The 27,590-nt window shown below is 42.8% G+C and overlaps 1 protein-coding gene across 2 annotated transcripts in view; it reads left to right on the top strand.

Moving 5' to 3' along the window:
- LOC128733555 (guanine nucleotide exchange factor DBS) overlaps positions 1-24,213 on the top strand; it is a 243,767-nt gene extending 219,554 nt beyond the window's left edge. For both annotated transcript variants that reach the window (XM_053827211.1, XM_053827210.1), the window contains exons 10-17: positions 7,185-7,370; positions 13,410-13,612; positions 13,757-13,871; positions 14,114-14,311; positions 14,382-14,587; positions 15,079-15,397; positions 22,493-22,619; positions 22,688-24,213. In XM_053827211.1, the coding sequence (XP_053683186.1) occupies positions 7,185-7,370; positions 13,410-13,612; positions 13,757-13,871; positions 14,114-14,311; positions 14,382-14,587; positions 15,079-15,397; positions 22,493-22,619; positions 22,688-22,794 (1,461 nt within the window). In that variant the 3' untranslated portion in view covers positions 22,795-24,213. The remainder of the gene's footprint in view (positions 1-7,184; positions 7,371-13,409; positions 13,613-13,756; positions 13,872-14,113; positions 14,312-14,381; positions 14,588-15,078; positions 15,398-22,492; positions 22,620-22,687) is intronic.
- Positions 24,214-27,590: the final 3,377 nt, after the last annotated feature.

The raw sequence follows: 27,590 nt of genomic DNA, 5'->3' as shown, positions 1-27,590 counted from the left end.
AGGATGCAACTTAGCTACATCTACATCTTTGCCGCATTTATATACCTCGTCTGTTCGCTGTTCTCCAACACTGCTCTGTTCATCAACATCCGGTCCGGGACGCCAATCACATCGCATTATGGAAGCCTCTTACCAGCCTAGCTCAGTCGTGCCTGTTGCAGTTACCGAAAGTCGATCACAATTCTCTCGCTCCTGTCATCCAAGACGCCCCGGCCCTAAGCCTAGTGCCGGCGAAGGAGTCTTCCAAGCCTCTCGCTTTGGCAAGTATCCTAGCAGTAACACAAACATCGACACTGATGATTCTTCAACTCCTAGGATGCCCCCCTTTATGGCTAATCCGACATCAGCTGCCTCAAACGCCCTGATATATTATCAGAACGTTGGTGGAATTAACACCTCTATTGCTGAGTACCAGTCAGCTTTCGTCGACGGCTGTTCTTATGACGTCTTTGTCCTAACCGAAAACTGGATGAATCAAAATACATCGACGAGCCAGCTGTTTAACGACTCTTACTCCGTTTACCGGCAGGACCGGTCGCCTTCGAATAGTCATAAAACCACTGGAGGCGGTGTTTTGTTAGCTGTCCGCTCAAGTTTTAAATCCCGCACAGTAAACCCCCCAGATAGTTCAAAGTTGTGCAATTGTGGGTCGCCACGCCATTGCCACAGTTGACGTATCTATCTACCTTTGCGTAGTCTACATCCCTCCAGATCGGGTTAACGACGATAATTTAATCGATTGCCATCTCGAGTCACTCAACTGGGTTGTTTCGCAATTGAAGCCTAAAGATAAAATTATACTTTTTGGTGATTTAAACCCGTGAGAGTGCAGCGTAATTCTTGCAGATCTCTTTTTCCAATCACCTCTCATTCCTCTATTGATACAACTGCAAAAAAAAACTGCTTGATACATATAGCACCACTGGACTTAGACAGATATGCGGGATTGAAAACGAGAATCATCGTACTTTGGAGCTGTGCTTTGTTAGCGATGAATTATGTGTAGACTGCACGGTTGTGGAGGCTCCGGCACCACTAGTAAAATTCTGCAGGCATCATCCTTCCATACTAACGCAGCTAAAGATAAGCCCACAACAACGCTTCCAGGACATTTCTGAAAGCCTCTCATATGACTACAGAAAGGCAAATTTCAATGGCAAATTCAATCATTGCGTATGCTATCGACCAATTCGTACCCGTAAAATCTAAACACGTACCGGCTAAATCAGTCTGGACAAACACCGATCTCAAGTACCTCAAAACAGCAAAACGTGCAGCCCTCAGACAATATAGCAAATACCGTACTGACGCTACGAGGATAAGATATGTAGCAGCAAACACTAATTACAAGCAACTCAATTGGCGCCTGTACGACGCCTACCAGAAACGCCGCCTGAAAGCAAACCCTAAAAGTTTCTGGCGATGTGTATGAACAGCGTAAAGAATCACGATTGCCCTCTACGATGTCGAATGGACAAATTGAAGCCGATTCAACCGTTGACATTGCCCATTTATTCCGCTCTCATTTTAGTAACGTTTTCACTGACTCGAACTGCAAGATGTAGCTGTCGCCACTGAAAATGTTCCTCAACTTTCCGTTCCTGCGCTGCCGTTTGTTGTCTCCGCTGATATGGTCACATCAGCTGGAAAAGTAATAAAATCCTCCATGGGATATGGTCCTGACGGTATCCCTTCAATCATTTTGAAGCACTGTATGGAGACACTTGCTAAACCTCTTACAACAATATTCAACCTATCTTTGGCTATTGGCGTATTTTCAAACTGCTGGAAACAGTCATATGTTTTTCCGGTTTTTAAAAAAGGTTGCAAGCGAATCGTCTCGAACTATCGGAGTATAGCTGCAGGTCTAAATTGTTTGAACTGATTATTCTTCAGGAGCTGGCTCAGAGATACAATCACCACATTTCGTCGTATCAGCACGGATTTATGCTCAAACGATCTACAACAACCAACTTGACCTGTTTCACCTCGTTTGTAATACGCCAAATAGAGAAGAGTTATTAAGTAGACGCTATATACACTGACCTACCGGCAGCATTTGATAAAATGAATCATCAAATCGCAATTGCAAGAAACATAGTAGGAAAGTTTTCGACGGTGGATATAATCACTTGGAGATGAATGGGGAAAAACTGTTTGTTTATTTCATCGAACTTACCAACATCACAAAAAATAGCTGGTCGCGGAGTAGCAATAGCAAGCCTTGTATATTTTAGTCGTGATCTAATACCTAGTTTTGTTTTATTCTCACAACATTCCTGTGCAGGGGCGTAGCCAGAAATTTTTCTTAGGGCGGGTTTTACAAAAAAAAATTCTGACATAGCCTAACCTTAAGGAGTTTATTCAGGAAATGGAGAATTATTTTCACGTTCAAGATTAGCTCTAAGAAACACCAGGATCAAGCTGGCTGGGTATACATTAGATTGATTGATTGATTAAAATGAAGAATTATTTTCAATTAAAAGCTATTTTGGGTTTATACTCAGGGTTTTTCGTTTGACAAAATAAGTCGAATTGAAATAAAAGAAGGTAAATGTTGAAATTGCGCCTCCCAGTTGGCACGTTGTTTATTAAAATCTCGGCTGGGAGAGACTATTAGAGTCAATAGGGTCGAGTCCCTTCGAGGTGCAACAAAAGTCGAGACAAGTTGACAGCTTATCCTGCATGTTTTTCAACATCACCCTTGAGAAAATGACCCGGCGAGCAAAATCGAAACGAAAGACTCAATTTTCAGTGAAGGTAGTAAACTTCTTGGCCACGCAGATGACTTTGATATTGTTAGCCGAAACTTCGCAACGGCAGAGGCCACTTGCGTTGGACTGAAGGCGAAGGCTAGTAGGATTGGGCTAAAAGTAAATGAGCCGCAGACCAAAAACACTATTAGTAGAAGCTCAATGAGACGAACCTGCACTTTTCGCGGACGGTAATCGTTGGCGGTGATGAACCAGAAGTGGAAGACGTGTTTGTGTTTTTGGAAACGCTGGTGGCCGCGGATAACACAAGTAAGGAGATCTTGCGGTGCATTTAAGCAGGAAATCGAGTCTACTTTGTCCTTTTCAAAACGCTTCCATGCGCTAGCAAATGATAGCCACCGTACGATGCTGACAACGTACACATCCCTTGTTAGACCGGTAGTTTTGATGGATTTGACGATGTTCTGGGAGGACATGCCCGCCCCTACGGACGATATTTAATGGAGCAAAAGCTGGAAGAGGAGAGCGCCCAAGCAACACTTGCAACATGTTTTTTAGAAAAATATTCAGAAAACAGTTGCATTTAAATTATAAATAAGTTTCATGGAAAACAAGACGTTATAAAAATGTTTTATTTCTAACGCCGATGTTTTCAGCCAGAATTACAGGTTAAAGTTGCATTTCGGTTGTAATGCTAAGTTTTTATTGAACATTTACAACTGAGTATTCGCGACTACGAAAGTAAAAGAGATTTCTAAGTCTGTTCGCACTCACACGAAACCCCATGCCGAATTGTCAAAACTTACGTGAAAACAAAAGCAAAAATACTTCCTTCTCTTTTTTTCTCACACAAAAATCAAACCAATATCAGCAAATTCGTAGTGGCGAATTGCCGGCATTGAACAGCGGCGAAGCGATGACAATGAGTACAGCACAGATCCATAACTTTGACACATTTTCGCAACATTGCAATATTTTATTGAGCTTAAATGCTCCAATTTATGAGTATTCTGGGTATTTTTTGAGCGCAATTTAAGTTCTTTCACAAATAAAAATTAACTGTGAATCAGTTGTAAGTTAACGCGAAACAAAATGCATACAGTAAAGCTTTTTATTGGTTTCGAATTTTTCGGTTATCGGTGTGCTCATTTGAACGCAATTTTGTATAAACATGGCCGATAACTGCGCCAAAATATAATGTAATAGATCATTATTTTTGTGTCGTAGAATGATTTTATATTTACAAGGGACATATAACATAATTAATATAAAATATCCCACCGGTTTTCAAAGAGATTAGCATGTTTTGTGAGATTGTCAAAAAATGATATTTATTTCGATTCCACTCAACTTTTGCTTATAAAAGTAAATCTTGAGCGCATCAATTTTTCGGAAGTAACATGGCAAAGTTCACGATAAATTTAAAATTGCACTTTAGTTTGGGTTATTTGAAGGCTACAATGTTGCTTTGAGTGATTGATGAATTACCGAAATATAACTTTAGCCATTTTATCTTGCGAAAAATGTCTGTCATTATTTGCTTGTAAATGTAAATATAACTTCAGGGAAATATCAGAAAAAAATCCTGTCAACAGCGCGATTAAGCTTTTCAGTTGGTAGTACAAAAACCATGCAACGCATAGGCGTTACTTTGAAATATTTCACAAACATGTTACATTTTAGCTCGTTTCTTGCGCTGTTTCAGTGTTAATCCGGTCGTAATTAAGTATGTGGAAACGAAAGGTTAGCAATTCGATTTGTTTTAAATCCGTTGTCAATTCTTATTTAAAACCAAGTGTGTTACTTGGGCGGCGGAGGTACACTGGAATCTCTTTTCATGTCCATTCATTTTACGTGATTTCCTTCTCCGTCAACACATTAACGGCCGAAATTTGAATTAACGTCGTCTCGTTTTACGTCTAAAGTGTGAAATAACGTCTTCTCTTTTTACAATTGATTTTTTTACGTCCCCCAATACTGAACGGAAAACGAGACACTTAAGTCTCGTAGGAATCACGAGCAGCAGACACTACTTGGGGAAAATACCATCGGGTATCTGGTGAAAGTCGGTAAGCAACGGTGGACCAGATAGTCATAAGGAAAACGGTTCTATTTAACAACCCCACGGACACTTAGATCAGAGGGGCCAACGTGCGGGATGGGTGACATACTCTAATCATTATACAATTTCAATGTAAAATTGACATGCATAGTATTTAATATGAATTTTCTATTACGATCTTGTGTTATTTGAGAGTTACACCTAAGTATCGAATGTAGTAGCAGTGTGTGACCTAAAATTGAGTAACTAAAGATAATCGTCATAAACAAGTATAGCCTAACGTCGTCTGTGTAAAACAAGCGGCATCCATTAGGTAGCATTATAGAGCGCTCGTTGATGAATAATGTAATAAGCAAAGGGCCTAAATTGCTTTCTTGAGGAACTCCCAAAAAATTGCAAAACAATTCCGATTTTTCCGGATTTTAACGCATAAACTACGGCCGGTAAAGTAAGATTTCATGCATCTTGTGTATGCGGAAGGAATACCAAGCATCTCCGTCCGATTCAACAATATTTCTTATTTTTCGAGACGGTGTTTCCACAATATGCTATTACAAATAGCTTATCAAGCGTTGAAATTTGAGTTTTTCTTCGAAACTTAATATGCTTTAAGCCTTGACAGTACGTAACTACCGTATGGAGTTGGTCTCTACTTGCTGCACCGATATAGCTGCTCCACGGGAACCAGCAATTAATTTGTCGTAAACTGGTAAACCCATTAATCGTTGACTGCACTCACCGCACGCTGTTCAGCATCGTATGAGTTTAGTTAATCCAATTAAATCTCCATAAAACGGCCAATTCCTAATCCCGGGGCTCGAAGAGTAGCATCTTAGGTAGCACCTTGTAAATTAATACCTTCTCTGAAATGTTTTCCCCTCGGACGGTCATGACTGTCCAGCCTGGCACTGATCGCTCGCCAGAAAGAAACGGACATAAAAATGCCAAACAGCGTGCTAAATTACATAACGGAATGTGGCATTTCTCGGGCTTGGAGTAGCCGCCAAAGTTCAACACGCACCATGCATGGTGCGTGTTTGAACTGCGCGAAAGGGGGACTCAAAAGGGCCAACAAAGACACAAGTTACAGCTTTATTCCTCTTTTCAGAAAATCTAAACCGGTTTCATTAATTGTCTGAAATCAACCGGGTTTCGTCTTCTTAGTCGTCGTCAGCGTCTTAGTGCCCGGCTGCAATCAATCAAAATCAGTCAGCTTACTGGAATTTTCAGTCCTCTTCAACACTCTGGGGTAAGCTCTGGCCGTGTCCAGGCAAGGAAGCCTAAAAATGTGTAAGGTAAACAAAACCGGCTGACGATGGCTGAGAAAAGGTCAAAGTAAATCCATTCATGCGCTTTGAATGCGTAACCGAACGAAAGCAGGTCGAATGACTTACTTAAGATTTAAACGCTGCTGCCGACAAGAGACGAACCCTTTCATTCGGTTGATTTGTCATTTTGTTGACTGGAAGAGGTACCGTAAACACTTAATTGACTGGTTTGCTGAGAGTTTTAGTAGCAGTTACCTACTGTTAATTAGTGACCATTAATTAGTTTTTATGGAGTCGGAGACTGACTGCAAGGTAGCGTATATTTGTTGTTTTTGCTGCCGTTTATTGGGTCTTAATTATAGAAACTGATAGTTAGCTGTGTACAAAAACAAAATTATTTCAATCAAATCAACGTGATGGTGAATTTCTGCTTTCGTCCCAAAGCCTCTTAACGCGTCCAGGTATTATCTATCTACTGCAATAAATGCTATGGGAAATGCTTAGTCACAATTTTAAGCCATTTTATCGTCTTATCGCATCGATCACATTGCCCGCTTAAACCGCTTAACTTTACACGTAAATTATAGAGGTTTTCTTCGGTGAGGAAGCAAAATGTAAAAATTAGCTTTTGAGTGAACGTAAACTAAAGTTGATTTCGAGTTTGTTAAGTCTAGTAAAAATTTAGAATAGTGTTTAAGGTCAATTAAATTTTCAATGGATCACGAGTTTTCTTGCTAAGCTTGCTTTTCCTAGTACCCTCTATTTTTTCCGGTGATTATTGAAAAAAGAATGGACGAACTCACAAGTCAAACACTAGTTCATAAGAGATTCTACAATAAATAAAATGTCGTAACTACTAGTAAGCCAATCATACTGATTCGATTTGTTACACAGGAAGCCATTACCAATATTACGGCCGGTGCATGTATAACTATAATGGACAAAAATTTCAATTAACCATTTTTGCAATAATTGAAAATCGAAATGAGCCTGATGGCCATTCAAACCACTTACACTGTTTACATGATGATGTCTTTAATGGTGTTTCAATTCAATAAAAAAACTGAACATAAATATCACTGTAATAACCACCGATTGATGTGTTCGTTTTCTTTTTTCTTCACTTTTCGCGCGCCACAGGGCTACCGAGACGAAATGCTGTCGGAGGAAATGAGCTCGCTGGTACCGCCGGGACTGCAGGGCAAGGCCGACATTCTGTTCGGCAATCTGCACGAGCTGTACACGTTCCACAATGACATCTTCCTGAAGGATCTCGAAAATTGCATCTCCACCACGGAACTAGTCGCGCTATGCTTCGTGCAAAGGGTAAGTTTTTTTTCGATTATGATGATACCGTACATTCGGGTAACGTTGATCAACTCTCTATTTTTATTTAGTGTATATTGAAATTTGAAGAAAACATAGTTTCTTGTTACCGACTTTTCGCACTCTCGACATAGTCGCGAACTGTCGCCTGACCCGGGGGGTTGCAAAAGGGGTAGGTTTACTATTTTTTAAATTATTACGTCTTCAGTTAATACTGAACAGACTGAAATCTAAGTTAATTGTTTTATAGTAATTTTAAAATGATTTCTGCTCATGAAAACTTCTGAGTTGTTTACCAAGCTAAAACATTTCTCCAGCGAAAGATTTCTGTGTTCTGTGCCTAATAGTTATAATTAACAAATGTTGGCGAGATTGACGCGCTGGGACAAAAAGTTTACCGGTCACAAGACTGTGGACTCTCTCTGAGAGGTCTGGACAGACAATTCGGTCACTTAGCTTGTCACAAAAGCAAACATTCGTTGGTGGAACATGCGTCGTTGATGCAAAAACTCCAGCCTTATCAGGGGGCACGACGGTAATACTTGCGGTGCATTCCATGGCAGTTGTCGCTGCTCGAAACGAATGAAACAACGTTGTACTCTTTCAAAGCGAGCGATGTGGGTTGCATGGTAGGGTACCCAGATTTGAACACCACATTCGAGAACAGTTCGAACGAGTGAGCAATTGTGCGTCTTCAAAGTGTACACATCATGGAATTCACGTGCGTTACAGCGGATGAATCATGGGATATATTCGTTAAAACAGAGCTGGCAGTTCCCAGCAACTAGCACGGTTGTTATAAAGCTGTTGTGGTAACCGAAATATGACTAATTTCAGTCGTAATTTAATTTGGTTGCTTCAACTAAATGGACCTAAAGGGTGCTACTTGGATTCATTGTCACTCCCAAGTTTTTCATCGATTTAACACTATCCAATCAGGAATTACCTACGGACTTGAACGGACTCGGAAGGTCTCATATGTCCAATTTACAAAAAAGGGCAATCGACCCGAATACAACAATTATCGAGGCATTACTCTCCTCGATTCTGCATACAAAATTCTCTGCCGCATCCTGTTTCCCAGACTGAGGCCGTTGCAGGAAAGCTTTGTTGAAGAATACCAGTGCGGTTTTCGAGAAGGACGCTCCACGACGGACCAAATGTTCACATTGCGACAGATCCTCGATAAATTCCGGGAATTCAACCTGCAGACTCATCATTCGTTTATAGACTTCAATGCGGCGTACGATTCAGTTAAACGAAACGAGCTGTGGCAGATTATACTTGAACATGGTTTTCCAACAAAACTGATTAGTGCTGATACGTGCTATCATTGATGGTTCAAAATCAAGCGTCAGGATAGCGAGTGAGACATCGGACTCGTTTGTGACGTTAGATGGTTTGAAGCAAGGTGACGGACTTTCGAACTTGCTGTTCAACATTGCATTGGAAGGTGCTATTGGAAGGGCCGGCGTGCAGAAAAGCGGTACCATCATCACGAAATCTCATATGCTCCTAGGGTTCGCGGACGACATCGATATCATCGGTGTTAACCGTAGAGCTGTGGAAGGAGCGTACACGCATCTTAAGGAGGAAGCTGCGAGGATAGGGTTTATCATAAATTCTACCAAAACAAAGTATATGGTGGCTGGTAGATGGCGTGGTAGCCCTTCGGGTGTTGGAACTGCGGTGGTGATAGATGGATATACTTTTGAAGTGGTTGACGAATTTGTTTACCTTGGTACGTTAGTGACATGTGGCAACGATGTGAGCCGTGAAATAAAAAGGCGGATAGCGGCTGCCAACAGGGCGTTCTACGAATTACGTAGCCAGCTGAGGTCCCGTAGTCTACAACTCCGTACAAAACTCGCACTCTATAAGACGCTAATTCTCCCGGTGGTACTCTACGGTCACGAAGCGTGGACGTTGAAAGAGAGCGACCGATGAGCTATTGGCGTTTTCGAGCGTAAGATCCGGCGACCAATTCTTGGCGGCATATAAGACGAAAGAGTGTGGCGCAGGCGCATGAATCATTAAATGTACCAAGTATACAAAGATGCGGATATTGTGAAGCGACTTAAATACGGCAGGCTACAATGGGCTGGCCACGTAGCAAGGATGCCGGATGAGAGATCAGCGAAAACATTATTTAGCAGAGAACCCGACAGAGGCCGACGACTTCGAGACAGACCCTGTACCCGTTGGATGAGCGCTGTTGACAAGGATGCTAGAACAGCGGGTGTTAGGGAGTGGAGAGGCGCAGCCCAAGACCGAGTGTGGAGAAGGCTCCTGATTTCGGCATGGATTCGATAAGCGGATTGTTGCCGAAAAAGTAAAGTAAGTAACACGATCCAAACTGAAACCATTTACTCTGTAGTTATTAGTCAGCTGTAAACGTGCTAACTTGCACTTTGATGCGTTCTTCTCCATGTCATTTGAGACACATTAGCTGTCGGTGTTGTTTATGCCTTGCTGTAAAATGATTTTTGGAAGAAGAGCAATTTTTTATAAAACCAAGCTGATATTCACATATACGGGCTTAGTCGTAAAGTACATTTTCTATAAGCGTTTTTGCTAAACAACAAAAATTGAAAGCGGTCGGCAATTTTTAACCCGAGAGTACCCGGGAAATAACTTCCATGCTTCTGGAAAGGAACTCTCCAAATTGAATCGTTTCCCAAGCAACAATGTGAGTTTTATTGTACTCTTATCGCAGTTTTCATGACCTAGTGACCTGTGCAGGGGTGAATGTTGGACATGGCATATGTATATCGTGGGCACTACCAGACCGGTTTTGTGAGAGCCCATGCTACTACGGATCAAATTTTCACTTCGACAAAACATCCAGAAATTTCGGGCTTACAATGTGCCCACGTATCATATTTTCGTGGATTCTAAGGCAGCATACTATACAATCGAGCGCGAGCAGGCAGATGGCAGATAATCCAGGAAAACGGGCTTCCGGACAAACCGACGCGGCTGATCTAAATTTCCGTGGATCGATTGATGTGCGTGTTTCGAGGCATTATCGAGTCCTTTCGAATGGCGTAGAAGGTTGTGGCAAGAAACGATCTTCGTCAAAATTAGCTATCTCCTAGCCTTCGCAGACGGCCAACTAGAAACCTTGGGACGGCGGAGGCAATCTACGCCAGACTAAAAATGGAAACTAGGAGAATCGGATTACACATGAATGCGTCGAAAACTAAATATTTGGTAAGAAGAGGCTCTAGAGAAAATAATGTTTGCCTCCCACGGACAGTGACTATTGACGGCGATGAACTAAAAGTGGTTGATCAAGGAACCGCCTTACAGCTGAGGATGTACAAAACGCTAATCAGACTGGTACCTCTACGGACTTGAGAGACGGACTTAAGAGTGTAATAAAACCCAAATTGTTACTTGTGTCAAGCTGCAGGTACTACCTGGACTAATTCCAGCTGAATTGTGATTGGCGAGACGCAACGAATTGGCGACGAGCAGCCCAGGACCAAGTATATTGGAGAGTATTTGATACAACATGAGCCACTCCGGCTCCTTACGGTGTGGCTTCATCTGTGTCTTGTCTCATTTGGTGATACTTTTCTGTACCCAGAATTATTAGCAACTTTCCCACTGGTGGCACCTTTTTGACGATAACTAGCTTAACAGATACTCACCGTTACATTCATACAAGAAAGCATTAGCTCCACAACATACACGAGGCACCACGATTAAGCTACATGCCCCCACAATTATAAAAAAATGACTTGTGCCTTCTGTGGCCTAAACCGAGGTCCGTACCGCTCGGCTAATTAGGTAGGGTTGGGTAATTCGTCGAATCTAAATCTTCATCCACATGTTTGGACAGAAAATGTCGTGATGTTTATTTGGATCAATACGGTTACCCTATCCGATATCCATCCTAAAAGCATCGTTGAGTCTCTTTAATCGTGTTGTTGTCGGCGGTCACTAAACATCTCATATACAAATATGAACTCAAGACATCTCAAATATGCATATGAACTTTAATTATAGCAGTTGAACCGATCGTCCTTTTTCTAGATGAGACAAACTAGTCCTTCCATCCATTCCTCCATTAAGTTCTCCTTCCTGTATGCTCAAAATTCTGTTGCTAACAACATTCAGTACCGACGATAACTTCAGTTAAATCTTGCGCGGTTGAAACAACCGACATGTCGTCAAAAATTATGCGCTCTCACTCTCATTCACACTCTCGAGGACTGTATCATTAAAACATCCTCGGACACATTGGACAGAATCAACGGATCGACTGGTACGACGATGAATGTAGGAAGACGTTGCAGCGAACCCAAATCTCCCGGGAAAAAGGCGCAGCCTGGCAGAGTTGAAGTAATGTATGAATTAAAAAATGAAGTAATTCGCATGACAAAAGAATATTCAATGGATCAAATTTTCCTTGAGTCCTACATTTATTAAGGCTTCTGGAGAAATGCTTCGATGCTCTGCTGGACGACGTTATGGCAGTTAGCTGAAACCATAGTCATGGCCGAGGAAAAGATGGAGGTCGGAATGTTCATCATTTCTTCATTGGACTTGACAATCAGCTGCTTCTCCGTTCTGGCCACGAAATTATTGGAGTAGATCCTCCGTTCATTGTAGTTTAGAGCGGATCCTCAGTTCGCCCAACAATTTTCTAACAATCGCAAATGGACGACGTCCAGAGAATTGGCGCGCTTCTGTGCAAAGTTTATCTTCAGCGGGTCCAGCTCTTTCAGCGATCTTTTGGCATAATGGGTCTTTTGGCATAATGGGGCTCGAGGCCAGGCCACGAAGTCGCGCTTTGCCGAAAAGATGTTCACCAGCACCTTGAGCCATTCCTTGTTGGTGCTTGCCTGCTGCTCAGACATGACCGGCCTCGTCTGATGTTTTCACATAGAAATGTTCATTTTGGCTAGCTTTTCTGCGATTACCTTTTTGTATGCTGTCTACAAAGTCTACAAAGAAGGATGGTCAACCAAATGACCAAATATTTACGCAGCAGCAGGTCCTTCAAAAAGATTTTAAATGAAGTGTTTACCCGCATTATCTATTTGTTGACTTTGAAGCTACGTATGATACCATCTACCGCAAAGAGCTATGGAAAATTATGAACCAGAACAGATTTCTCGGAAAGCTTGTTAGATTGTATAAATCTACGATAGATTCAAATCCGGTTCTGTTGCCAGGAATGAAATCTTGAAATGAAAGTTTGAAATTCGATAAAATGGTGACTGAAGCGAGATAACAAGTTGTGTTGCTTGCTGCTACTTGCTAATCATGATTAATAATCAGCAACCCGTAATAATTGGTCGGTGTTAAGTCAGACCGGACCAAGTTTAAATTTAAAAAAAAAATGAGTTAATGACAGCAAACGATCAAGAACTTCCTAAACTACATTTTACTCTAATCAGATGACATAAATTCTACAAATAGCCAGAGATATGAACTCATTTCGAACGGTTGATAGCTTTAAACAACACAGAGTAGCAAACTTTGTTTTTCTCGAAATTAGATTTTTATGACTTGATTCGGTCTGACTTAACACCGACTAATTCATGATCTTGTGTTGTCTTTAATCTGCAAGATATTTATGATTGTTATTGGTTTATTTTCATTCAAAATTTTACTAGGATCCTGAAGCCATGAGACCTTTTTATAAATGGAGATAGAATTTGTTCTATACTATATGACTAATGACTATACAGTGCTATGTGCAGATATCGGGCGGGTTTCGTCAAGGTGATGGTCTGTTGTGCCTACTGTCCAACATAGCGCTACAAGAAATTATGAACTGAGCAGATTGGGGCACAATATACATGAACCGGTGCCTATGTTAAACAACCGGTCCTTGATTCTCAACTTGCACATTCTAGGACTGATTGGCCCAATCATCTAGTCCATCACTCTGAAAACAGTACTTAACTCATGTGTATTGCCTCAGAAAAGTTATTTCCTATAGTCTGATTTCATCGACTAATGCAAAAATAATCTTTCAATTTCCCACTAATTTTCTACCTAAAAATCGTTCTTGTATTCCAGAGGGATACGTTCTTCCGGCTGTACTCCTACTACTGTCAGAATATTCCGCGCTCGGAACGGCTACGGGAAACCCTCGTGGACACGCACCTTTTCCTGCAGGAGTGCCAGAAGAAGCTCGGCCACAAGCTTCCACTTGCAGCCTACCTGCTCAAACCAGTACAAAGGATCACCAAGTATCAGCTGCTTTTGAAGGATCTGCTAAAGTAACGATGATTATCTGAATTTCTATTCCCCTTATGTTTTATTAGTCCGCATCAGTTCTCAGTTATACTAATGTTTCGTTCATTTATTAACGTATCTTTTTTATTCGAATGACATTCTTACTTAACCATTCCTTATACGGATAGATTCAGCGATACCGGGACGTGTTCGAGGGAACTACAGAAGGCGCTGGACTGCATGCTAGTGGTGCTGAAGTGTGTCAACGATTCGATGCATCAAATTGCAATAACTGGTTTTCCCGTGAGTAGAAACGTTTTCGCATATCCTTCATAAATGAATTTCACCACAAAAAGAACGGTCTGCTCTATTTTTAATTAAATGATTTTACGCTGTACTAAAATGCTTCTCACGTAGCAAATTGGGTCAACCAGCAGCTTTATTATTTGCATATGATTATCATTATTTTGTTCACCGTTGCGTTGTGATAAGTTAGCGATTCCGAAAGAAAACGCCTCTTTTCTGTTTCACGTCCACACACACAGGCCGACCTTTCGCAGCAGGGGGAACTGTTGATGCAGGACTCGTTCCAGGTGTGGACCGAAAGCAAGAAAGATCTCCGGTTGCGGCTCAAAACTCAACATCGGCACATATTCCTGTACCAGAAGGCGATGCTCTTTTGCAAACAGGGCTCCAAAACCGGCCACAACAAGAGTACCTATCAGTTTAAACATTGGCTGCAGGTCAGTTTACCCGTTATCATCCGATGGATGACTTTGAGTAACGCTAATTGTTTGGCCTTTTTTTTTATAGATGTCACAAATTGGCCTAACCGAATCGGTACGTGGCGACTCGCGGCGGTTCGAAGTGTGGCTGCAAGGTCGCCAGGAGGTTCACACGATACAGGCCGGCACGGTGGACATCAAGAACAAGTGGGTTGCCGAAATCAAACGGGTACTGCTCAACCAGCTGGAGGAGCTCAAAGGCGAGAAGATCAAGCAGTACGGACTGAACCACAAGTGAGTAGATCAACTTTTTTTGTCAGCTTTTTATTATGCAAATTAGTCGGTCGATCTCAAAGTGAGAGAGGCGTGCTTTTGTGCTATTTCCTTTCAAGCCTCAATTAATCTAGAAACTTGTTATAAATGATCATATTGTGGTAGTGCTACATTTGAGATTTCAGTCTAACTGGAACTTTCGATTTCTATTAAACGAAATGCTAGGAATTTGCAGTAAAATAATAAAAATGATGGTAGTTTTTTGTTCCTTCCGTCTAGTAACAGCTCGTATTTATTTGAACTCGAAACAAAGTAGCTTATGATGAATATAATCGAAACGAGAAGGCAATTCGATGTTGCAAAAATTTAAGAGGTTTTAAACCGACTAGTGTCAGTTTATTTTATAACTGATAGCTCTCATAGTTTGCGACCTGAAACGTCTTAAAACATAAATCACTATTTTATATTACTGTGTATTTAAAAGAATGTATAATTCTCTGGATTATTTGCAGACCATTGCGACACACAGCATCCTGGGATATGCCACCGACTCTGCACGGTGCTCCAAACCGAACATTTAGCTGCGACCAGCAGCCCACCTCTACGCCGTTGTCCGCCAGCAACATCCAGCATCACACGGGTGGCGGCGGCGGCGGCCAGGACCAAGCAATCACAAGGATCTCCCATCTCAACAATGAGGATAGCATTATGAGTGCAGCGGGTATTTCGTCATCCTCGTCCGAACACGATAATCAGGAAACGAACGCCTGGAGTTCGGATTATTCCAACAGTGAGGACGAATTCACGCACGGAGAGGATGGTGTATTACCGGTGAGGAAATCTTCGATAGTTTAACAATTACCAAGCCAGTCTTTCGTTTTTTTAACAATTTTTCGCACTCGCTACATAATCGCCAAGTTTTACCTGCCGCAGGCGGTTGCCATTTTGGTTGCTCGTGAATTGCTCAAAAGACCCGATATGTTGCAATCTTTACCCTCGGTAATCAATCAGTTTCGAAAACGTAGAATAACTTAACGCTATCCGAGATATCCGAGAAATTTATCACCAGTTACGTATTCGGGCGACTGACAAGCAACTTACGCGCAACTCCTAATGAATTTGCGACAGTGTACGTCATAGACGTATAGGCGCAGTTTATCAAAAATCTTAACGCGTCGGCATTTACGATCAAGTTTCCATAGGCGTCGACGGCGATGATAAAGGAGCATTACATAGATGATTATTACGATAGCGTAGTTTCTGTCGACGAAGCAATTAGGCTTGCGAATCAGGTTAAATATATTCATTCTCGAGAAAGCCATCGCAGCAGGAACCAAGTCTTCAACTTCAACCATTTTCTGGAAGCGATGGGCAAGCAGAAGGCAAATCCTGCCATCCACTTCAGCAGGGACAAGAATAAGCAAGCCGAGCGAGTTCTGAAAATTGTATGGGACCTAGAAGATGTCTTCCTATTTTGTAAGCGATCAAACGATCATGCAAAAAAATCGTGTTGAGCTGTGTCATGGCGATGGTCAATCCTCAAGGCTTGCTTCTTCCGTGCATCGTTTCGGGCGCTTGTTAGTTCAAGGAAATGCTGTATCTCGCCCGCAGATGGCAGACCTATCAACGAGATGTAGCATGGATGTAGGATATAGGACGATCCCGGTGAGGGTGTATGCCGAAACTCTCATTTACCACGAAAAACGACAATGGATATATTGAACGGATCAATCGGCATAGGATACATCAGAGAATAAGAAAACGATTAATGGAAAATGATTGGAAACTTGGAACGTCTTCTTCTTCTTCTTCTTCTTCTTCTTCTTCTTCTTCTTCTTCTTCTTCTTCTTCTTCTTCTTCTTCTTCAGCATAGAACCGGGGTGGCTCGTGCTGTTTCAAGCACTCGTCTCCATTCAACTCGGTCTTGGCTCACTCGTCGCCAATTTTCTAGTCGTCTCAGAAGTCGCAAATCGCTTTCGACCTGGTCGAGCCATCGTGCACGTTGGACCTCCTGTTCCTGGTGCCGGTGGGGTTGTTGAAGAGGACTATTTTCGTCGCAATGTCGTCCGACATACTTACGACGTGTCCGGCCCACCGTAGCCTGCTAACTTTCGCTAGATGCACGATGGGCACGAACTCTTTTACCACCTCGATTTCATCGCCGTCTAAATGAATTTAGGGAGGGAGGTCAGCATGCACTTCTCTAGAACCTCTTCCTTTCATGTATTTTGTTTTCGATACATTAATGACAAGACCAAACCGTTTGGCTTCAGCTTTCAGTCCGATGTACGTTTCCTCTCAAAGGTACGTGTAATGATGTCAACGTCGTCAGCGAAATCAAGAAGCTGGACGGACTTCGTGAATATTGTGCCACTCGTGCCTATCCCCGCTCTTCTTATCACACTCTCCAAAGCGATGTTGAACAGCAAATATGAAAGCCCATCACCTTGCCGTAACCCTCTTAGAGATTCAAAGGGACTCGAGACTGCCCCTGATACTCGAACAACACACAATACTCGATCCATCGTCGCCTTGCCCAATCGCGTTAGTTTATCCGGAAATCCGTAGTAATGCATGATCTACCAGAGCTGATCTCGATCGATCGTGTCATACGCCGATTTGAAGTCGCTGAATAAATTATGCGTGGGCACGTTGTATTCGCGACATTTCTGTAACACTTGCCGAAGCGCGAAAATCTGATCCGTGGTGGCACGGGTACCCATGAATCCCGCTTGATATTACCCCACGAACTCCTAGCTCCTCCTCCCAAATCTTGACAATGATCCAGTGCAGCGCTCTAGCCAGTGCGTCACCACCGTATTTCAGCAGCTTACCGGGTAGTTGACCAGCCCCAGCCGCTTTATTGTTCTTCAGCCGACCGATTTCTTCTGCTACCTCCTGGAGGTCGGGGGCTGGTATTCTGTCGTCTTCTGCACGTGCTCCAAGATCTATTGCCATATCGTCACCTTAATGTTCAACTACATTGCTGTTAAGGTGCTCGTTATAGTACTGCTTCCACCTCTCGATCACCTCACGTTCGTTCGTGAGAAGATTACCGTCTGAGTCCCGACACATATCGGCCTGCGGCACATAGCCTTTGCGCGAACGGTTTAACTTCTCGTAGAACTTCCGTTTATCGTTAGCACGGTACAGTTCTTCCATCGCCTCGCGATCTTGATCTTCCTGTTGGCGCTTTTTCCTCCGGAAGACCGAGTTTTGCCTGTTCCGTGCTTGTTTATATCGCTCCACATTCACCCTCGTTCGGTAATGATACCGGTCTGCCATCAGTAGCACCTACTTTCTACGTCTGAATATTCGGAAAAAACACCTGGAGGCACCCAAATGGAGACTCTAACTCTAAGATCGATCATATATCGGTTGACGGTCGACACTTTTCGGATGGCATCGATGTACGGCCTTTTCGGAGACCAACAATCGACTCTGGCCACTATCTTGTCGTGTCTAAGATTCGCGCAAGGTTGTCAAACGTGGCGAATGCTCTTAGTGAGAGGACGCTACGTTTCAACATCCTGCGGTTGACGGCAGATGACGTGGTAGTAGAATATCTCAGAGCATTACCTTGATAAACGAGTCGCAGAACAGCAGAAAGAAAGGGAAGAAAATGTAAGTGGGCTGTGGAGGGATGGTGCCTATGAAACAACTGCGTAGGTACGAGCCACGTATGGAAGACAGCGTAACAGCTGGTTGGATACCGAATGCCAGAGAATAATAGATGAGAAGAACCAGGTCGGGAGTCGCACGCTCTCTGCGGCTACACGTCAGAGCAAAGAAAAAAGAACTCACCGTCTAAAGAACGCGAGTACCGGGAACACGTAATCACCGGCGCAGAGTAGAGATTCGCCAGCAACGACATACGGAATTTCTACAAAACGGTAATGCGGTTGGGAAGGACCCAGCTGAACCTCTAAAAGCGGAAAGCGAGCGGCTATACGAAGCAATCCATCACGAGATCATTGTCAAGAACTGGGAGAAAGAACAAATGCCGGAGGAGTGGTTGGATGGTCTGCTTTGTCTTATTTTCAAAAAAGCGTATCAACTCGAATACACAAACTATCAAGGCATTACATTGCTCGATTCTGTCTACAAGGTGGTTTTCCGTGTCCCGTTCTGTAGACTGAGACCTTATGCGGAGTCTCTCGTCGGCGAGTACCAAGCTGGTTTTCGAGAAGGTCGCTTCATGACGGATCAGATTTTTATCCTGCGTCAGTTACTAGATTAGTTCCGGGAGTACAACCTACAGACTGATCATCTGTTTGTGAACTTGAAGGCGGCGTACAATTCAGTCAAACGAAATGAGCTGTGGCAGAAAACGCTAGAATATGGTTTTCAGACGAAACTAGTTACGCTGGTTCGTATGACGCCGGATGGGTTAAAATCATGCAGGTGAGAACTCAGTAAAACAGAATTAGAAAAGTGCTGTATTTAGCATTTTTAGATTTTTTGGATTTACGGTACTGTAAAGCTGCTACGTCGCACGCTGCTAGAGGGTTCTTTTTACTCTCAATGGCATTGTAGCTCTATAGCGCCGTAAATATCTATTTATATAAGAGGCTTATGTCTGTACCGAAAACCAGGTCTCTGACAGGACGTCATAAGATCAGTAACTAAAAACAGGTCCCTGACAGGACGTCATGTTTTCGTATCAATGGGTTGTATTCTCAGTCACCTAACTGGTCGACTGCTAGACTGCTCGATTGCTCAACTGGTCGATTAGACTGCTCGATTTGATTGCTCGACTGGACTGCTAAACTGAACTGTTCGACTGAACTGTTCAATTCGACTGCTCGACTCAAGTGCTTGATTGGATAGATCGACTTGACTGCTTGACTGAACAGCACGATTGAACTGCTCGATTGGACTGTTCGATTCGACTGCTCGACTGGACTACTCGATTTGATTGCTCGCCTCAACTGACAGCTTGATTCAACAGCTCGACTAGACTGTTCGACTTAGCCACTCAACCCGACTGTTCGACTCAACTGCTTGACTCAACTGCTTGACTTAACTGTTTGATTCGACAGCTCGACTGAACTGTTCGACAGAACTGTTCGACTTTACTGCTCGACTGAACCGCTTGACCTGACTGCTCGACTAGACTGCTCAACACAACCGTTCGACTGGACTACTCGATTAAACTGCTCGACTGGACTGCTTGATTGAACTGCTCGATTCGGCTGCCCAGCTCGACTGCTCAACTCAACTGCTCGACTGGACTGCTTGACTGAACAACTTGATTTAACTGCTCGATTTGACTGCTCGACTCAACTGCTTGACTTCTGTTTGATCCGACAGCTCGATTCAACTGCACGACTGGACTACTCGACTCAACTGCTCGACTGTTCGAATGAACTCGACTCGACTGCTCGACTCAGCTGCTCAACTAGATTACTCGACTCAACTGCTCGAATAAACCGTTCAACTGGACTACTCGACTCGACTGCTCGAATGAACTGCTCGATTTGACTACTCAACTTGACAGTTCGACTCGAATGCTCGACCCAACTACTTGACTCGATTGTTTGATTCGACTGATCGACTCGTCTCTTCAACTCGATTGCTTGTCGCGATATCATATGGTCGATGTTAAATCAGACCGGACCAAGTCGCAAAATTTTAAACAATGAGTTAATGATAGTAAACGATCAAGAATTTTCTAAGCAACATTTTACTCTAATCAGCCTACATAAATGTAGCAAACAGCCAGAAGTTTTTATTCAGTTAAATAAAATCCAATACGACCATAAAAACATGTACAACATCTTAGAGCTATATTGTGCAATATAAGAACTCAAAGAACTAATACAAAGAATAAACATCTTCGCAAACACTGGCCAATGGAATGTACCATCAGTTTTCGGGATTCTGAACAGACTTTTATATTTTCCGGATCGTTAGATTCGGGCTCAACTAGTAAAAGATAAAACTTTACTTTCTTCGGTAATATTGTAGATTCTTCTACAAATGTCCCACACACCACTTTTTCAAATACTGCATGGTTAGGGTGCAGTAATCGAAAAAGCAAAATCGATGCGAAAAGAGCATGCCAAGCCTAATATGCTCATATAGCGAAGGTAGCACAATGTGGCAGGCTGCGGTGTGCTGGGTACGTAGCCAGAATGTTCGACGAAACAATAGCTCACACTATTTTCAGCTAAATACCAAGAAGAGGCCATATAGACTTCAGGGCAGACCCCGCATGGTTATGCGCTGTTGAGGACGATACACGTTCAGCTGGTGTTCGAAGGGATTGGAGAACGTTAGCCTAGGACCGAGAATACTGAAGGACTATAATTCGATCGACACATGAACGATAACGGACCGTCACCACTAGAGTAAAGAAAGCAAGATAGTTCAAGGTTCGTGCAGGACCGGCTGCGATTGGGACGAGGACAACTACAATGAATCGTTCCAGAAGTGGATTCGTTGGACGAAAATGCTGCCGATGATTAAAGGAATCAGAATCCCCATGGAGTTACTTAGGAGATACTAGAATTAACCTAATCGAAGACCTTCAGATAAATGTAGTGTCTGATGCTAGTAAAGGTCCGACTGTGCGGTGTACTTTCCAGGAGTGATAGGAGGAATAGTTATCTGTGTGTTGGTGACTAGCCGAGTGAAAGTGAGTCCCCCGTTCCGTGATTCTAGCTGCAAGCGAAGTACGGAGTAAACGAAGCAAACGAAAGACCTTAAAGCAGGTTCGAAAAACACTCGATTCACTGGGCCGAAGTTTCTATAGCTGCAAGAAGCAAAAGTTGCCGCATCCAGATACGGAGGAAGAACTGAAAGCGCATCTGCACGTTTGCACGGTGTGCAGTTTCTTGTTCCCGTGATAGACGTTACACGAATATCCAAGTGAATGGTGCTACTGAGGAAGATCACCACACGCTCATCAGAGGGCCCCTCGCTTTTACGGCTGCAATGACCGATTCCTTCGTAAAGCTGCCACTGTCGTCTTCGACGACGAGGACAATTTTTAACCCATTCGGAAAAGAATGCGACGGGGAAAAAATCCCTATTTTCCCTTGCACGTTCGAAGAGGCGTATGTGGAAGATACCGACCGTTACCCCCGTACCAAATGTACTATGTAGTCCTCTGCGGGCACGACGCGCGGGCAATGCTCGACGGGGACTTGAAAGTACTGGCCGTTTTTGAATGTCATGTGCTTAGGACCATCTTTGGCAGAGTACGTGAGAATGGTGTATGGAGGAGAAGGATGAACCACGCGTTGGCGAAACATTGTTATGCAGGTGAAATACTAACATCGCACTAGGATAAGTAATTACTTGTGAACGGGATCTATTTAAACTGGCAAAAGCATGCATGCAGTGCAAGATTAACAAAAGCAGACTACGACGGATGGCTGCGCGCGCTACCTGCTACCAGAGTTACTCCATTTCTACGGCCGTTTTGCTACGTGCGGCTTGACTACCTTGGACCAGTAATTATAACTTCTGGACTCCGTAGCGAAAGGAAATGGGTCGTATTGTTTACTTGCTTGGTAGTTCGAGCTGTTCACCTCGAAAGAGCGCACTCACTGACTAGTCTCGTTTGATCACACGTTTCACTTCCCGTCACGGTCCACCGCTAGAAATGTTTTCCGATAATGGAACGAATCTAACGGGAGCAAACAAGGAATTTGTGGGACGAGTTCGCGGTATCAATGAAGATTGCGCAGGAGAAATAACGTCGGCTTCTACAAATTGAAACAACAATCCTCCGGTTTCGCCTCACTTGGGGGGAGTATGGGAAAGACTTGTCCATTTTACGAAAGAAACGATTTTTTCTTAGAACGGTTGAATGAATCCGAACAATCCAATTACATAATCATTTTTCGCATTATACATAAACCCCCTTTGCAAATAAAAACAGTCTTCCATTGCTAATCATTGCGATTACTCTTGCAGGGACATAAGTTCGTCTCCTTAGCAGACTACTGTGCAATGGGAAATTCTGAAGTTTCCATGAAAGAAGGTGATATTGTAGAACTGCTCAAAATCGGATGCGCCGGCTGGTGGTTTGTGAAAGTTACTGGTAAGAATCCTAAAACCTAACGATAAAATGGTATAGACCAAAGTTAAAATATTATACTTTCTCAACAGGAAATAGCCTCGAAGGATGGGCTCCAGCTGCGTACCTGGAACCGATAAATCGTAAAGCGTCACGGCTTCGTAGTGCTCGCAGTCAGGACAAACTGAATGAGCATTAAGTCAAAGTGCATGACACTGGTTAAAGTTACATGCAAAAAAAACAGTTCTAGTGAAAACCGGGAGAAATGCAATACCTAGGCATTTATTGAGATTGCATGAATAATATCAGATATGAAGTTCGAAAAAATTCATAAAGTAATTATCTATGGTCGTCTATCGTCTATTCATCCATATCGCCAACACATATATACAACACATCCACACAGACCCAAACACATGCACACATATAGAAACCAAAACTGGAGACTCTCTGTTCAACTAGCCAAAATATACACCAGTTTAGAGTAGAAATCGTTGCGATGTATGACAATTAATATATTAAAAAATCGAATACAAATTTAGCAGTAATTATCATGCGCTGGCGTTTGGATTACAGTCAATCATGAACATCCAGAAAATTGTGTCAGTTTTCAAAAAATAATAATACGGAAATGTATTCGATTTCATACTTCTTACTAGCACAATCTTTGCGATCGATTTTCTACTTGTTCAGTTCTCTTTCTACACTCAAAATCACTTTTTCGCTGCCTTGTGCTATTACCTTACCTACTAAACCATTTCTATTCGCCTACCAACGTACCATGGAAAACATGATACTTACATGCTTTCATGCGAACTGCATCCGACTGTTTTATACTAGAATGCATCCCAATGCCAGAACAACAGAAGAATATGAAAAAAAGAAAGCGTTAACAGTATCTAAAACAAGCCAAAGCATATATACAATAAATTAATTGAAACAATGCTCCTAATCACACCGTCATACATTGTTTGCGGTGGTGAATGGTCAGTTAACGAGCTAAAATGATAGAGGAAAAACGAAAAAAAAACATAAATCAATCAATCACCCAACTTCGGAAAAACGTTTCCTTCTATAACGTGTTGTACAGTCCTCGTAAGTTATTTATTTATTGGTTAAAAAATGTACACAACGACGGTCGATCCATGCGATCGCTATCGCGGTGAACACACATTCGATGTAATATGTGGCCACGGCCATCGTGCGTGATCATACGACAATCGAGATCCAAATTCAAGTTGTCTCCTCCCCCCCCTTTCCCTCTAAAGTTAGGTGTTTTGTTTCCTTCGTCATTGTTTTAAACTTTTTTCGTGTTATTTTTTTATTTTTGAACTTTATGTTGAAATTAGTGAACTGTTTTATAGGTCTACACATATGGCGTCACATTAAGTGGTAAAGCTAATCCGATGTTTGATTATACAGAAGGAAACTTTCGTCGGAAAAACTATAAGATAAGAATGACGTTATCTCATTGACAAAAAAAATTAAAGCAATGACAGTGTATTTTTCAAGCATAAAACAGTGAAGAATGGAGCATCATATACGGATAATAATCGAAAGGCTTGTAAAAATTCAGTTAAACAACCGCTGGTTAATCAAATTAACATTAAACGTGAAATCGAGGACAATGTTTGTTCAATAAAAAAAATGATGAAAATTAAAGGAATGCAGTTTTTATATTTTTATATTCAAATCTTCGAAATAATCTATTAAAATAACCTGTTATCTGGTGGTAAATCCGCCTATACATCGTCGATCATGACAACCCTGTTGTGATACAGAAAAAAAATGACAGTGGGGTCAGACCCCGTTAAGCAACTACGCTCAATGCTTTGCTCGTACTGCCAGCTCCCATCCGTAGCGAATAAATTGAACATCATGAACTTGATGCTGGACGTTTACGATTGGCAGGGGACCGAATACATTACGGCCCCCACCAACGAGTCACACGACCGTAGAAATGTCATATGTCGGTCCAAAATAAACAACACTACATGTTCGAAAATCTTCAATAGACTACGCACCTTCTTTGTAGTGTCTACCATATTACCTGACCTGATATTGTACCTTTACGAATCTTCTTGCAGTAGCCGGCCACAGTTAGGCCCCGTACAGAGTAAACGCGACAGCGACGCGACACGACTTCGCTCTCATGTTGCTAAATGCACAGTCCTGCTTCGGGCGAAAAAGAGCTGCGCGTATAACTACAGCAAGAAATGTCGCGTCGCATGTCGCTTGCACTCTGGCGGTACCCTTATACATGCTTCGAACTCAACGTTCGTAAAGCTTGCTTCAGATAGTATTGGAACAAAAACAATTGCATGTATTTCAGTTTTTTATTGTTGAATTCAAGATCTTTTCTTACATATATGTAGCATTTTCTTCATACTTTTAAGAAAAGTACGGATAAAATTATTCGTCACGGTTTCGAAGGAATTCTCGAACTTTTCCTGTAACGTGGCTCATTAGGCGGCACACACTTTCTTCGTCCATCGTTTTGGCTATCTTATTCCACCAGATCTTCATCTGATTGATGTTCTTTGAAAACTTTTCCCTTTGCCTTGAGTCTCCTTTTCATGATTGCCCATTATTTCTCAATAGGGCGGAACTGGGGGCAATTGGGTGGGTTAAGGTATTTCGGAACAAATTGGACCCCTTTCTCTGTATACCATTCTTGAACGAGTTTGCTGTAATGACAGCTTGCCAAATCTGGCCAAAAAATCACAGGATGGTGGTGGGATCAAATGAACGGGAAAATTCGTTTTTGGAGACACTCTTTTTGGTACAGTTCCGACGTCATTTTTGTGCCACAGCTGCAAATGCCCTGCCAAATTATAATATTTCGTGCAAATTTGTCGGCAAAAACAAATTTAAATTTGCTTGGAACATTCCCCGGAGCCGTTGTCAAGTAAAATTTTTGACCTGGCATTTGCCCGAAGTCAGCCTTGACATAGGTTTCATCGTCCATCAGGAAACACCCGCCGAACTTGGTTAGCACCCGGTCGTATAGCTTTCGAGCACGAATTTTGGCCACAGTATTCTGTTTTATGGTTCGGTTTTGCTGTTTGCTAACTCGATAGGACTTGATTCCTTCCCGGAGTCGAATTTTCGTCACGGTACTGTGGGCAGCACTGAATTTTCTGGCCAAATTGTGGTTCGACAGATTGGGATTCCTCTTGATGGTCTTCAAAAGCTTACCACGCAGTTTCCGGTCGACAGTTCCAGCTGTTTAGCTAGCCTAGATGCAGACCACAATGGATTTTCCAAATAACTGTGTACAATTTTTTCCCTTCTTTCGGCTCCAATGTTGTTTGTTAACAAAATTCAGTCGTTTTACGGCATGTCAAAAATACATAGGTGAAGCCTTGGGTGAAGCTAACAAAATTTTCAAATCCGTCCACAAAGAACGCCACAATATGAGCAAAAGTTTGTTCCAATGCTAAATGAAGCAAGCTTTAGAGCCTCTTCCTGCAACTTCCGACATTGAGTAGAACAACGCTTCCACACACTGTTTTTTAACAGCTTCAAAATGACAACACCGTATCGCCATCAACAAGAGTGTCTGCTTCCTGCTTCTAGAACAACCCATGCGTGAATATTGGTCTTATTGGTCTACGTCCGACAGTCCGGCAGAACAAAGGAATGAAATCTGAGATCTCCACTGCCGATGATTACCCATCATGGCTTCACCTTCCATGGCCAGGACAGATTCTCGTTAACAGCACGGATATCTTTGGCTAATCTGTGTCGCTTGTCGCTATGAGCCTTCTTCCTTCTCCTTACGGATTCATGACGTGTACTACTCTGCAGATCTTGTTCGGTCCTTTCCTCATAGTGTCTGATTCACTTCCACCTAGGTTTTTGAAATATTGTCAACGGCCGATTATTGATAACATCGACAATGGAATTTCTCGTTTGATATCCAGTTATGAGGCCACCAGGCACAATTCGCAGGCAGCGATTAATAAATACCTACAATTTTTGCGTTGCATCCCCTGGGACGCACATTTCGCAGGGGTACAGAAATTTTAGCGCCAGCTTTTACGCAGACATGCAAAGGCACCCCCTTTTTTATATATTGATTATGCAGGGAGAAAATCTTCATAGACGGCAACTTCACGGTGCCGAGTAGGATTCGCGAGGTGCCAACGTGCGCCTACCTACTAAAAACTCTCCTGCTGCCCATTCCTGAACCCCTCCCGGAACTACCGTTAGGTTTTACTTCAGAAGGGAGGACGTGCCTAAGCACTCCGACTTATCCATTGCGTGTATGGGTTCACACAACACCCTTGTCACTTAACACCGCTACTACCCTTCACCTATGGCTTGGGCTGCCCAACCAGCCCATTACTGACCCTAGCTAAGCTATGTCAGGCCCTGTCGGTGCAAATGTTCTAGCCATTGCAACTCTGTTATCACGTCCGTTGCCGCCCTATCGACGGCACCCCATGCGCGCTGTTCAGCGCACATTCTCTGCACGATGTTGTTGGCGTTGGTGTCTTCCCCAACGACCGCAAGCATCATTAACCGAATTGTCGTGAAACTCGGGCAGTGAAACATCACGTGCTCCGCCGTTTCCTCGGCTACCCACGCGTATGTAGATACTTCTTAAAGCATTAATGTCCCGACAGAAACTGGGTAAGGAAAAAGTTTACCTCACCATGTCTTCTACCGATCCAGGACGATATGTCGTCCTGGATCCCCGGCTTTGGCAGCAGTACCAATCTTTGGACTTTGCATTTGTCTGGAAATTCGCATACCTCTAGGCAATTCTGAAGTGTCTCTCTAAACATATCGGGATATGCTTGGATCGCCACTTTGAGTGCCTCGTTCGGAACCCCGTCAGGACCGGGCGCTTTCTTCGTTTTTAAACCCCTGGCAATTACGATGAGTTCCTCATTCGTGACCGGAATGAGGACATCATTCGATTGACTGGGCATAATGGTATCACATGCCCGTACTAGGACGTTGGTCAGCTCACGAGCACTCAGGTTC

This window comes from Sabethes cyaneus, chromosome 2, assembly GCF_943734655.1.
Source record: "Sabethes cyaneus chromosome 2, idSabCyanKW18_F2, whole genome shotgun sequence".
NCBI classification, from domain to species: Eukaryota; Metazoa; Arthropoda; class Insecta; order Diptera; family Culicidae; genus Sabethes; species Sabethes cyaneus.
The sequence above is the reverse complement of the archived record's forward strand: the minus strand, read 5'-3'. Positions and strand labels throughout refer to the sequence as shown.